The sequence below is a fragment of the Lygodium microphyllum genome, chromosome 7 (assembly GCF_053477565.2).
Source record: "Lygodium microphyllum isolate KBCC chromosome 7, Lygodium_microphyllum_v1.1.10, whole genome shotgun sequence".
Taxonomy (NCBI): domain Eukaryota; kingdom Viridiplantae; phylum Streptophyta; class Polypodiopsida; order Schizaeales; family Lygodiaceae; genus Lygodium; species Lygodium microphyllum.
This window is the reverse complement of record NC_141141.1, coordinates 53,334,307-53,348,524: the sequence shown is the minus strand read 5'-3', so window position 1 is coordinate 53,348,524 and position 14,218 is coordinate 53,334,307. Positions and strand designations below refer to the sequence as shown.

The window sequence follows — 14,218 nt, the reverse complement described above, 5'->3', positions numbered from 1 at the left end:
AAGAACTGGTATTGCTGAAAAGAAGTGCCAGAACTCAAGAAGTTGCTCATCTATTATGGTGGAACCATGCAATGGGCTATAACAAATGTATTGCATACTTCCACCTATAGTTTGATTGGTTTCCTATGATGGGAACTCAAGCATATTAGAGTCAAACTTGCACAAAAGCAAGAACAAATCTAGAATAGAGAGCTGTTGAGATAGTCAAGCTCCCGTCACTCATCTACTACCTACTGACATGACAGCTTGGTGTGTGTAGCTGTTGATCATGTGTGTGTTCTTAATAACTCGCTACATGACTTAACCGCGCGCACCTCCTGTGTGTGGAGGGTGGGATCCCCCGGTGCCCTCCTGCAATAATCTCTGCGTGGCTCCAAGGTCCTGCCGGAGTGCTCTCTCCTTCTCCCAACACTGCTACCTGGCCTATATGGCTGCCTCTTGGCAGATTCTGCTTGACTCGGCTAGGACCTCTGCAACCTCCTCTTCTATCCGGTCCCTCCTATCCCAGTCTCTAGTCCAAATCTGCTCTATCTGTCTTGTCACCTCCTCCCTCCTATTGATCAAGTCAAGGATCCGACAGGGTCGTGTATCTAGGGGGGATGCTGGGGGGTCGAGTGTCAGGAGAATCGAGCAATGATTGGATAATGTGGTGCCTGCCAAGTGCTCAATCTGGCCTCCATGAGAGCCTCCCCACTCTCCCACATAAAACCTGTCCAACCACTCCAGCAGGACTCCACCTAGCTGCCTATATCCCGAGGAGAAGTCCAACGACCTCTCCCTCCTGTGGAAGGCAGGGTCTTTCCCGGCATCACGTGCTCCGACTGCAAGCAGAATGACCTCCCATGCCTCGTGCTCCTCCCCAGCCATGCCCTGGTAGTTTCTTCCTTTGCCTTGCTCGTCCTCCAAAGCCTCCAGGTTGTTGAAGTCTCCTCCAACAATCCAGGAGTCCACCTCTAGGAGTCCAACTGCAATCTCCACCCAGAACCTACTGCGTGCCCTAACCTCTGTAGGGGCATAGACATTGAGGACTCCAATACACGAGTCCCCAATATCCAGTCTAATCCATAGAACCCTTCCTACCACTATCGTCTCGTGATCTCGTACATAGGTGTTGAGACTCGGGCCAATAGAGGTGCATACGCCTCCACTCCTGCCGTGGGCACCTATGGCATGTTCCGAGTAAGTGTGCGAGCTGCCCGGAAGTACCTTCGCAACCTGCTGAGCCTAGGTGAGGGTGAGCTTGTGCTCTTGCAGAAGCAAGATGTCGATCGGTCCAGCAAGGGCAGGCTGCAACTCCTGCCGAACAATCAACTTTCTGGAACCACGTGCCGCACTGTAGTGGAGACTGTTCACATTCCAAGATGCAAGGTGTAAGCTCATGGGGAAACCTGTGAGTGACCGAACAAGCATCTGTTCGGTGTGGATGCTGCAGATGAGGAGGAGAGACTGTGAGGCATGCAAGTGCACTTTGCCGCCAGTCTGGATGGTGATTTCCAATCCCCCATGGTGGCCCTGGGCCGGACCATAGGGGTGATAGATGCTCTAGGTGGTACTATCAATGCATCTATCAGCCATGCTGAAAGTCGCGACTCTGTACACTAGTAGAAGCGGGCCGCCTATGCCGGGGGCCACTCGATCACGTCCCTCGGAGCTCCCCACTGTGGAGGGGCTCAAAAGATAATGCTGAAGTGTGGGACCTCGGCACCACCCCACCAGCTAATGTCCATCATGCAACCTGGCCATTGTTGTGCAAGCAGTGCTAATCCTTCATCTCCCATCCATTGGGAGATGTGATCCGCCACCTGACTCTTCAACTCCTCCTCAATCTATGTAGTCGTCCACTTCTCTGAGTAAGAGGACTGAAGAAAAAAGGCGTAGTTTGGTCCATCCGGTGGTGCTAGTAGGTGGACCTTGCCCCTCCTTGACTTATGAACCACACAAATCCCCACCTCTAGAGGTAGTGGGAACTCTCTGTGGTCTGCAACTCGTAGGTCGGACCATGGGCCACTACGGAAAAACTCTTGTGGCAACAGTTGTGCCTGTCTCGGGAAAGTATGGCGAGTGGCAGGGGCGGATGAGCTGGTGGCTGTGTGGGAGGGGAAGGACTGCTGGTGCGTGGAGGAGGTAGGTGTGTGTGGCTCATCACCTCCTATGGGAGGAGGAGGGGTGGGTTTGGGGGGGCTCACCTGACTTGGGTGCGGATCAAGAGGGGTGCTCAGTAGGGGGGGTGATGGGGGGGAAGAGGATTGAGGGATGGTGGGATGGATGGAGATGCATGGTGGATGTGTTGGGGGGGGGGGGGGGGGGGGTGGCCCTGGCAAGGAGGGGCTGTGGGCCAAGGTCAGTGTGGGGGGAGGGGTGGGTGGGTGAGGGGCTTGTGGGAAGTCAGGTGAGGCAGTCTGTGGCGCGGGTGGAGAATGTGGGGGGATTGCAGTCGTGTCAGGTGGGACGGACAGGGGGGGCTGTGGAGTGCTCTGCCGAGAGGGGGTCGCTCGCCCGCCAACACCCTGTTGTTGACGAGGTTGGGTCTGAGAAGTTGGCTATGCCCCCCCTTGCCGTCTCCCTCTCTATCGTCTCTGGACCCGTATGAAACCGTTAGCGTCCACCTGCGGACTTATGGGTGGAGCCGCCTTGGCTCCAAACGCGTACAAACTGCTGCCTGATGCCCAAAGTTGTAGCAGCGCAGGCACTGCCCTCGTTGCCTAGTCACAATGACCTGCTGCCTAAAGGAATGCCCGCCTGCCTCAATCTCTAGGAATTGTGGAATATTCTTGACCTCTTTCACTGCCACCCGTACCTTTGTGACTCCTGCTGCTGTCACTGCATCCCTGAAGGAGGCGGGAAGAACAGTGCCGAAGAGCCGTCCAAAGTCTTCCACCAACTGGCGATACTCAATCGCTAGGCCGGGGAAAAGAAGGGTGACCGGGTGCTGAAGAAACCTATTGTGGAGTGCAAACGCCTCCACAGTAAAGCCACTGTACCAAGGGACCATGTATATGACCCCCTTCGTGGAAGCATATGGTGAATTGGCGAGTAGCTCGCGAGCTGCGTCTGCCCGAGCTGAGCCGGACCATGAAGATCCCTTGGTCCAATAGGACCGCCTCCATGATCTGCGCTGTGCCGATGCACAGTGTGGAGTGAAGCCAGTCCCAAAGCTGGGCCCTAGCTGGGGAATGTCCTACTACCTAACCATAAATTGCTGTTTCCATTAGCTCGAGCTCTTTAGCTCGGACGGCTTAGAACTACTCCTCAGAGAGGACTACGCGCAAGGTGTTTGACTGGGGGGCACTCGCTGAGTGCGTCGGCGTTTGACCATAGGTTTCCATTGTGCGTCCCTTCTGGGAGAACCTACCTATCACGCTGCTGTGCTACTGGAGGGGGAGTTGCTGTAGGGGGAGGGAGCAACTGGAAGGGGGGGGGGGGGGTGTCAATGGCGAAAGGGGGGGATTTCTGTGTTCGATGGCGGTGGTGTGACAGTCTGACAAAGGGCCAGGCCTCCAAGTAGGACAACACACGGGGGGCGGGGGGGGTGGAGGGAGGAAAAGATAGGGGGGTGGGGGCGGCGGCCAGGGGAGAAAAAACGGCCGGGGCGGGTGGGACAGGTGCGGGCGGGGGGGGGGGGGGGGGGCAGGTGGGCGTAGACGGAGGGGGCAGGGCGGGCGCAAGGGGGGGCAGGGCGGGCGCAGGCGGCGCGGAAGACGCAGGCGGTGGCGTAGGGAGTTGGCGATGGGGCCTTGGCAAAGGCGAGGGGGATGGGGCACAAGCGAAGACGAGGGGGGGTGGGGATGGTCCTGGCGATGGTGAGGGGGGGTGACGCTGGCGATGGCGCTGATCCAGTGGGATGCGACGATCAGACGGGGCGGGTGGGGTAGCTTGCACGGCATGACGGGGGCCGAGTTTTCCTCCCAGCAAAATCTATATTTTTCTTTCTGAGCATGTTGTCTCTGGATTGCATTATCTAGCTGTTAACTTGATTTTTCCTTTAACCACAGTAACAACCTAGAAGTGCGATCCAGTCAACTGGAATTAAGTTCACAATTGTCTTTAACAACTTTGCGTTGCGTTTGTTCAATCAGGTGGATCCTACAGAATGTCAAGAATTTAAGCATGAAGTTTGGGATACACAAAAAACTTATGGCACATGTGAAGCTTATAGTTTTGAAGTGGATTCACAAGACTCTCAAGAAGCTAACAACCAGATTACTTCACCATTACAAATTTGTAGCAAAAAGTAAGTCCTAAACGGCTTTTAGATTTTAATTGCTTGTTCACATGTAGACTACTATGTGATTGCTTTTGTGGATAAATTGGAAGGCGCCAGATAACTGTGGTAACACAATATTAAGATAGCACAGTTGGAGACACTACATCCAGGATTGTCTCAAGGTTTGGGAGGTTTGGATGAGATCCCTCAGACTGGTTCATGGAACTCATGTTAAGGTGATAGTGACTTGGCCCACTGCTCTGAAAAACAGTCAAGCATTTCCACAGGTTAGTACCATAGACGGGAGCTTACTGATGGCAGCTCAGTGGTGGCATCTTTTATTGATACTTATGGGCAACAAGAGGCAGCAAGGCTGTAGAGCAGCAGCACACCTCTACTTTGGAGACACTTTCATGCATTTGGACAAAGATAAAAAGAAAACACTATGGTGTTCTACAAGGTGGTGGATTAAAGATTCAATGAACAACTCCCAAAAAACATCCAGCTCGAGTGCTACACACATGCAATCATGTGTGCATTCTGCACTGTGACTCAAGTGCAACTATTAGCACATGTATACACGTGCCTTATTGAGCATCCAAAGTCATCACATGCATTAACATTTAACTGTATTGCATTAATTCTTAATTTTGGTCTCCATGAACAGCCCCAACAAAAAGGCTCTATTTGGATTTATTGGCACTTATTACACACCATAGGACAAATCCTCCAAAATCCCTATAGAAGGCATGTGGGGGCATTATTCCCTTGTCCAAAGCTAGCACCTACTTCTTACAGCCTGGCAACTATCTTCACTGTCACTACTGTTACTTTCTACAGCCTGACTACATGTCTTCCAGCTGGCAATTTGATGCCACTCCTGTTCATGGTTACTCATTTTCATGTTCACATTAGCAAACCTGTCTTTTGAGCAGTTCCAGCAGTTGCCTATTTGCAGCCACTTATACAGAGAGACCTTGGCACTTTTGCATTTTCTCCTCTAGAATGGCTGCCCAGCAGTCATCTCGATAGCAACCATCACTACAAAGAGATTACAGCATCTTCTTCATCATTCATAGCTCCTAGGTATTGTGTTCAGCTCTCTCTATTGCTGTCCTTCATCTTCCACTGTCTTCTCCCTGCCCGGAGGACTAATTTTCACTCCCACCCAAAGCCTCCTTAAACACAAGTGCTGCTGCCTGATCAACCAGGATGGTGCAGTCATCTCTGAGCTCTAATCAATGTTGTCGACTTGACTCTGCTCACCTCAGCACTGGTTGGAGAAACATGAAACCATGAGGATCTACATTGAGCTTGATTCATTGAGCACAATTTATTATTACATTTATCTTCTATGTCACAAATTTTTCTGTACACACTTTGTGTTCCTCCGACCATTTCTATACATGGTATTAGAGCAAAGGTGCTTCAAGATCTAAAGACCCTCATTCTTAATGAGCTTTCTCCTATGATATTACACACAAGGGAATGTATCAAAGCATCTATTTGATGGACTTTGATTTCTAGCCAATGTGCATTGCTCCCCATGCCACCAAAGTATGTGCATCTATTTCTAGGCACTCCCCTTGTGCCACCTCGCCATTGTGGGCAATAGATAACATTGTGCATCAGCTATTACAATCTATGCTCAAGGCAATAAGATGCACATGATGCGCACTAAGCCCTTGCGAGGAAAAGAAGAATCTAAGATCTCATGAGGTAATAAGCCCTCCTAGAGACCACCGTAATGAGCAATAGAGGTTTCACCTATCTACTTTCGAGTTCAATAGTGTCCACAACCCTCGGCTTCGCAGTCCACTCCATCAAGAGACAATGACTATTCACCACCATCTTTGGCTCCATAGTCCACTCCATCGAGAGAAAGAGGCTACCTTTTGGTACTTGTAGCTCCATAGGAGCTTCCAATTTTGTATCCTCCCTCGTATGACTCCACAAACATCGACTCCAATGACGGCATCAAGGAGAGCATTCGTGATCATCCTCCCCTTTTTGAGTGGATCTGTGATATTCCTCCCTCTTATCCATCTTCTACTCAGTTTCAAGAGGATGCCTCTAAGAGCTATCTAGCTTCTTCTCCATCGCAACCTCAAATATATTCTCCAGCTCTATTGGCGGTCATTCCTTCTTCATTTGACATATTGAAGCCCGAGATTTATGAATTTCTGGATTTCTTACTCCCTTCATAGGGGAATTCAAAGGGGAAACTTCCTCCAATTTCAAAGGGGGGTCACTGACTATTCTTATCACTCCTCAAAGGACTACGGTTTGGTCCCTCCACATCATGGCCATCGGCACACCTTGGCCAAAGCTATGGTCTGTGTCCTTCTCTTTTGGCATTAACACCAAGGATCTACTAAGCTAGAGCTTTGGATTTTTCAGCAATGACTTGGTGGTTAAAACTTTGCATCTTGTCTAGCATGGATATGGCCATCCGCACACCTTGGCCAAAGCTATGGTCTCTGTCCTTCTCTTTTGGCATTAACACTAAGGATCTATAGGTTCTACTAAGCTAGAGCTTTGGATTTATCAACCATGACTTGGTGGTTGAAACTTTGCATCTTGTCTAGCATGGAGATGGGGATAATGCCTTCTCCCTCAATGCCCACGATCAAGCATGCCCTCCTATTCTCACTAGCATGGACACAAAGCTAGTAGCTTCTCTCCAAGGTCAACTTTTAAGCACCATCAGCTTCACCTTGCCTACAATTCTTCCTCACGGGTTTCCTCTAAGGTGGAGTTCTTGGATTACCACTGCTTCTATTTCAATCTTTTATGACTTAGGTGGATTGTGTTCTACTCCAATCCTAGTTTCAATTCTCCTCATAATCCAGAAACTTGCTACATAATTGTCCTTCTTAGGGATCCAACATTGTTTCTATTTGCCATACATTTAAAAGTTGTAGAAGGGTGTAGAATGTCTTTCTCTCTCCTCTTAGAGCACTTTTTGGACCTAAGAGAAGGCGTTTAGAAATCAATGTTTTTACATGCATTAACATTTGTGCATTGCATTAATTCTTAAGTTTGGTCTCCATTAACAACCCCAAAAACAACTTTATTTGTATTTCTTGACATTATTGCACATGGTAGAATAAATTCTCCAAAATCCGGCATGTGTGGGGATCCTTCCCTCCCCATTCATTCATTGATCATTGTTTAGTCTCTCCCTTCTCCTACCAACTAGCACCTGCGTCCCATAGCTTAGTGACCATTTTCCATAGTCTAGTGTTACTTTCTACAACTTGGTGATACCCTTTTCAGCTAGGGACCTGATCCCACTACTATTTGTGGTTGCTCAACTACTTATCCACATCAACAGATTTGTCTTTTGTGCCATTGTAGCAGGTGCCAGTTTGCAGCGACTTATAGGAGAGATCGTCATCACTAGCACTTAACATGTTTTCTTCTCTAGAATGGCTGCTCAATAGTCGTCTTGATAGTAGCCATCATTTCGGAGAGAATACAACATCTTCATCACTAACAACTCTTGAGGACTATGTTATGCTCCCTCTATTGTTGTTCGTCATCTCTGGATGTCTTCTCTAACATCCCCCTGCATGGAGGAATGCATTTGACTCCCTCCACATGCCATCCTCATCAAAAGGTGCTGCTGCATGACAGCCAAGATAGTGCAGCCATCTCCAAGCTTTGATCTCATCTCAGTATTAGTCCCAAGACAAAGACCCCTAAGGCTCTCCTCCATTGTACCAAGATTTATCTTGATTCATTGAGTATGGTTCATTAATACATTCATCTTTAGTGTTTTTGAGTTTTGTGTCACACTGTTTGTCACACTCATAGTGTTCCTCACTACAAACCCTACCATTTCTTTACAAGATCAGCCTCCTACAAAGCCCGAGTTCTCTCGCTACGCAGTCTTACATTGCTTTTTGCCTACTGCAATCAATCAAAGAGAGAACTATGTCTTGACTTGCATGAACTTGTGTATCTCCCTTTGCTTATGTGAACATCTTTTAATAAAGGCCTTCGAGCAAGTAGGGGCCACCTCAAAACTAAAAGCGTGTGAATCTTTTCTCATTCTATATCTCATCAATCCCATCATGCTCACATAACTTGCTAGTCATTTTATCCTATCACATTACCCTCCAAGCCACATGCAACAATCCATCAAATGGTTATGTCGTCATTCCATTGATCAGGATTTCCCAAGCCATTCTAATCGAGTTTATGATTTCGTGATGAGATCACTAACAACTCCAAGTCATTATCAACATGCCACAAGCACTTGCATCTTCAAATGGATGTTCTTGGCTGCCATATGTTGCCTATGCTCCATTGGCCAAGTCCAATATTCACATATCTTAGTCTATGCATTAGTATACGATGTATTAATAAGTATTTGAGTCTAAATATCAGCATATACTTGTGCTTGTGTAATGTAAGCAGGTGGAAATTGACTAATTGACTATATATATGGACAAATATGTGTTTGTATGTCAAGTGGCATAGAGGTGTCTCTTCAGGTTTCCAAGGTGCCAACAAACATGATGTCCATCACCACGACTTGAAATTTTGAGATTAAGTTATTAATCAAATGTACAAGGTTGTTTAGTATTTGTGATGCACATAGTAGTTATTTCATGATAACACTCCAAGGACCCCAAGGATACAGTGGGGTGTCAAAGGCAAAAGTTGTGATAAGTTATTCCAACTAGGCTTTAGGGGTCAGTTGGTGTCCATTTTGACCCTAGGACAGTTATTTGGCCAATAAGTGTCAATGGTGACACTAGGGACTAGAATTAATTAATTAATTCATGAATGTCAGTCTAAGAGTCAACAGAGGTAGGGGACCACTCCAAGTTGCAAATAGCCTACCCAATTTAATTATGGATGAGCACATTTAATTTTAGGAAGGGCTGAATTAATTTTCAGAATTATTTAATTTTGAAAATTGATTTAATGGCTAGATAATGCTAAAAATTGGCTTTCGAAGGCTGCCACTTTGCAAAAATGTCCATGCAAATTGAGAAAATATTTTTGGGGACTCGATCTCAGCCATTCAATCAATTATCAATTGGAGAGAGGAAAAAAAGAGAGAGAGAGAGAGAGAGATCTATTAACGTCTCTAAAAGGCTAGAGGGGCCTATGAGACCATAACCAATACAACTAGTATCATCATCTCTCACCAAATAAGAAGAGATAAAATTTATATGTAAGTTTACATGGTATATTGGAATGAGATGTATGGAAACTGAAAAAACTGAAAAAGTTGGAAAAAGACCTAAGTTTATAAAGATCAAGAGTGTAGGGTATCTCCCCCTCAGTCTATGGAATGCACCAAGGCTCTACAAGCTACCTCCGACTGAGTCATCGCACCAATCTGCCTCTGTACCGAGCTAGCGTGATGCAAATGTGGTGCATATGGGCCCGCTTATGTTGCCGTGTAGGTACTCTAGGGAGTCATGCTCTGCGTAGGGTTGTAGGTCTGTCAACTGTGATGCCTCCTGATATTGTATCTCGGTAACGCCTATCAGTAGGAGATGTAGTATCTGGGGTGGTCATGGCTGGGGGTTCAGCTACGTTGAAGTAGTCTGTAACTGCTCTCTGGAGGGGTGGATGATGCTGGGGTCACCTCCTATCTTGTAACAATAATGCTCTCCGTCGTTGGAGCTCCAGCAAGAAAAGGCCCAAACATCTTTGGTCCTCATAGTCCATCACCCGTCTTAGTGGTCCAAACCCCTCCTTAAAGAAGCAATGATAGCGGCCTCGGATATCATAGTATGTAGTACATCTACAAATGTAGTGCTCCTCCGTCTCTGACTCCCATCCACAAAGCTGGCACATTCTCTCATCGGCTGCAATATGGCTCCATCGACCTGTCTCAATCATCAGCCAATCCGATGAGGTGCAGATCTAACCAATAGCAATTCGGAGTCCGTGGGACAGTTGTGCATCCATATATGTAGGCCTCACTATGAAACCGTCATGAGAAAGCTGCAAGAAGTGACTTTGGTATTGTGCCATTTTCGTGCCTAATGGGAAAGGGGGACTTGGACCAAGTTCTTTCTATCTCCACTTTAGTGATGTCTGCCCTGATCACACTATTCAGCTCTGCACGACTAAGGCTCAAAGTAGGGCAGCCAAGGCTATAATCAAACGGTGGTAGTCTATCTGTACTCATGCCATGCAAATTCAGCCACATGCTCATGTGTGCATACCAACACTGTCTATCTCCCTCTGTTGCAAGCTATCTTGAAGACTCCCTCATTCTATTCTATTTGAGAATTGAATGAGGACAGCAAAAAATCTCTTTGCTGAATTGGCAAAGGATACTTTGTTCACCTAATTTTTGAATAGTCCGAAGAAAGACAACGAGGGCAAGAAGAAAAGGTTATCTTCCATACAACAAGAACAAGGGTAATGCTGAAGTATTCACTTGAAGCTTTCAAAGATGATAATGAAGCAAAATAGTTGGTACCTACAAGGCAAGGAATGCAAATTCAAGGCCATCATGGTAGTGCCAATCCAATGAAATTTGGACAGCTGGGCATGCATGCTCTGATAGGATAGACAAGATACTTTGGTGGTACCACAATTTTTGATGCTACAGTTGGATTGGAACCGCATATGGGAATGTATGGCACAAATCCCAATGGTATGCAACAGCCAATGGGTGGTGCGCAAGGCCCAATGTATTTAGGTATGGCTGGAAATGTGCAAAACCCAATATATGGCAGCATTGGCTTGATGCACACGATACAAAGTAACATGATTAGAAATGCATTTGTATCCCCAAATGTTTATGGGGCTCAAGGAATGAGTACTGGTTATGCAAATGCTCCATTTGGTGTTGGTTTTGATGTAAATTTAGGAAATCCACCCTTTTGCAGCAACCAACATATGACAACTTGACACCCAAAGGGGCAACAAAGGACTATGATGAGGGTGGAAAAGCAATGAAGTTTAACTCCTTTAGTGGTGCATAATTTGACTTTCATTCAGCAGTTTGATGTAGCCTATTCAGGGGGGAACTTCACCGAGTCCTCAAAGATTCGAAAGGTAGCTACTTTCTTGAAGGGGAATGCATTATAGTGGTGGTCAACTCTTTTGATGCAAGGTAGAGCACCATCAACATGGATACAATTCAAGAAAATGTTTGCATCAAATTGGTTGACAAGTACCTTTGAATTGGACATCATGATAGCACTGAGCAGGGGTCCGAAGCATTGCCTAATTCTCAAGGGTGAGGTAGCACTTCCACTCCACCAATTTTGGGGAGCTCTCATATATAGTGAATCTTGGATGCACTTTGCATGTATCCAAGGTATTGTGTTGACAATATGTCTGCTATGAGGTCACTATTTTGGTATGCTAGCCACTATGAGATGTATGCAGATGCATATGGTTACTGCAGCTGTGAGACTATACTTTTGCATCAATTTGGGATCAATTTATAATCAGTTTGACGTAAGTTTTTGCCTCAGTTCTGACATAAAATTCTGATAAATTTCATCTCAATTTTTGATCAATTTGAGAACCGTTTATGATCACTTTTGGGGTCAATTTTGCATCAGCTTTTGTATCGGTTACTGATCAGTTTTTGCAATCAATTTGTGATTAGTTTGGAATTACATTTGCAAGTTTTTATGATCAATTCTCAGATCAGTTTATGATCAGATTATGCTCAATTTTCAATGGTTTATAGTTGGTTCCATGGACAACAACATGTTAGTAGTTTCAGCTATGGTTTATGCTGAGAATATGCTTTACTATGGCTGTGAGGTCAAAGCAATTGAGAAACACGAGTTATGGATGCATCCAATGGGTTTCTAGCAATAGTTCTGAAGTGTTTTGCAAATTTATGCCATGTAAATGCTGGCTGGAAAGTTTCAGCACATTTGGGGCATATAGCATGATTAGACAATAGTGGCCAATGTTGTGACTGTGATGCCTTATTGAAACTCCAGTGCAGTATGGCTTTACTTTGCCACAATGCAGTGCAATCAAGGACGATTGCAAGGATTCCAAGGGGGAGGTTTATCTCAAGGATGTGAAATTTTGAGATGCTTTTATCTTGGTGATAACATTGGATTAAGTTATTAATCAAATGTGCAAGGTTGTGTAGCACATATGATGCACATGGAAGTTATTCAATGGTAATAGGCCGAGGACCTCAAAGATGCAATGGATACCAAAGACAAAAGTTGTGAAAAGTTATGCTGGCTGGGCTTTGGGAATCAATTCATATTAATTTTGATCCTAGGATACTTATTTGGCCAATAAGTGCCAGTTGTGACACCATAGTTGTCAAATACAAAAGGTACGATATGGTACGGTACGATAAAATATGGCACTTATTTGCCCAATAAGTGCTAGTGTTGACACCATAGTTGTCAAGTACGAAAGGTATAATACGGTACAGGACGATAAAATACAGTACTATATGGTACCTTATGATTTTATAAGATATGGTACGATATTAGTACGAAAAAAAAATATGATTTTAAAAATTCATTAAATGATAGAACATACGTTTAAAAGAATAAGATGAATACATGAGGGTGGCCATGATAGTCACATGGGTTGCGCACAACATGTGATACAACTAGAGTCTAGTACATACATGGTCCATGGATGATGCATCATAGTGGCATATGGATATAATGATAGTAGATACAAAAAAGAGAGAGACCTATGAATCTGTGATGAGGCATCACTATTGTCATCATCATCATCATTAGAGTCATCTAAGTGCTCATTAAGAGAATCTAAAGATGACTCCTCGGCATTAGATAATGAGACACTTCCATACTCATCCTCATTGATGAGGTTACCATCATCATCAAATATGATGGCTCCTCAGGTGCTAGCTGTGTATGCAAGGGGGGGGGGGGGGAGGGGGATGTCTTAGGAGGCATGGGATGTGAGCTACTAGAGCCACACCTTATATATGTTTACAAGCAAACCACCCCTCATGGATGTCAGAGGGCGCCAAATGGCCATGCCCTTGCCACCACTTACTCAAACTCCTCGCCCACTAGCACATTGAGTGCAAGTGTCACGAGTATTTGCTGCTATAACATGAAGTGGATATGCCTAGTAAGATCATTCAAAGTAGTCTAAGTCCAAGGCAAAAGCTCCAAAAAATGGGTGAGCATGGGCAACATAATAGTTTGTGCCACTTTGAGATGCACATGAAATGGCCAAGCCTAGGATTTTCAATAATCAAACTTTTCTTTTAACTTTTGAGAAAACCCTTACAGTAAGTGTTTAGGTTGGACTTCCACAAACAAAGGGTAATCTAGATGCTATGCACATCACAAGGTCTATCAAGGAACAGATCCCTCCACACCCACTCTCCTTGATCCCATTGTAATCTTTGTAGAGATCTCCTCAGGTAAACCCAATATCCCCATCCATCAACTAGACATGTGGTTGGGTCTGGGTCAATGTGCCACTTCCTCTCGAAGTGAGCCACTACTCTAATCCTTTGTCTAGACCATCCAATGAATGCTGCCTGGTCAAGGTCCTCTCATTGGAGACGGCCATCCTCCTCAACCATCAAAGTAAATGTCATGTCTCTACTAGTAACAAAGATTGCTAGAAGAATGTTCCCTCTAGAGAAGAGACCAATCCAAGTCTAAGAGACGTCTGTATCTATCTGCTAATTTGGTGGAACTTCCTCTATCACAACCTCAATCATAACTCTAACTCCCTCGAGCCCTTGTAGTCTCTGTCTCTAAGCCTCCTATAGAAGCTCCTAGAATGCAAACGAATCTCCTACTGATAGAGTAACCTGTAAAGAGAATCTTCCCCATAATAAGTGCATCCTCCATCGAAGAGTGTGGATGGAGTCTAATCTCAAAAGGTGATTGAAGAGAAGAGGCTGCCTTCTATTTTCTTCAGTTGTAGTGGGGGGGTAGTTGGTGAAGCCCTCGTAGTATAGATCTCTAGGCTCTGATAATAGTAGCTATGAATCTGACCTTAAAGCTCCTCCCTAAGTCCCTAGTTTTTATCTCCTGGAAAATCTAGTGG

At 45.6% G+C, this 14,218-nt stretch overlaps 1 protein-coding gene across 1 annotated transcript in view; it reads left to right on the top strand.

The window, feature by feature from the left end:
• The window catches only part of LOC148033448 (uncharacterized), a 242,715-nt gene that overhangs the window by 149,256 nt on the left and 79,241 nt on the right, over positions 1-14,218 (top strand). Inside the window, exon 15 of the mRNA XM_087681371.1 lies at positions 4,077-4,231. Within this exon, the coding sequence (XP_087537497.1) occupies positions 4,077-4,231 (155 nt within the window). The remainder of the gene's footprint in view (positions 1-4,076; positions 4,232-14,218) is intronic.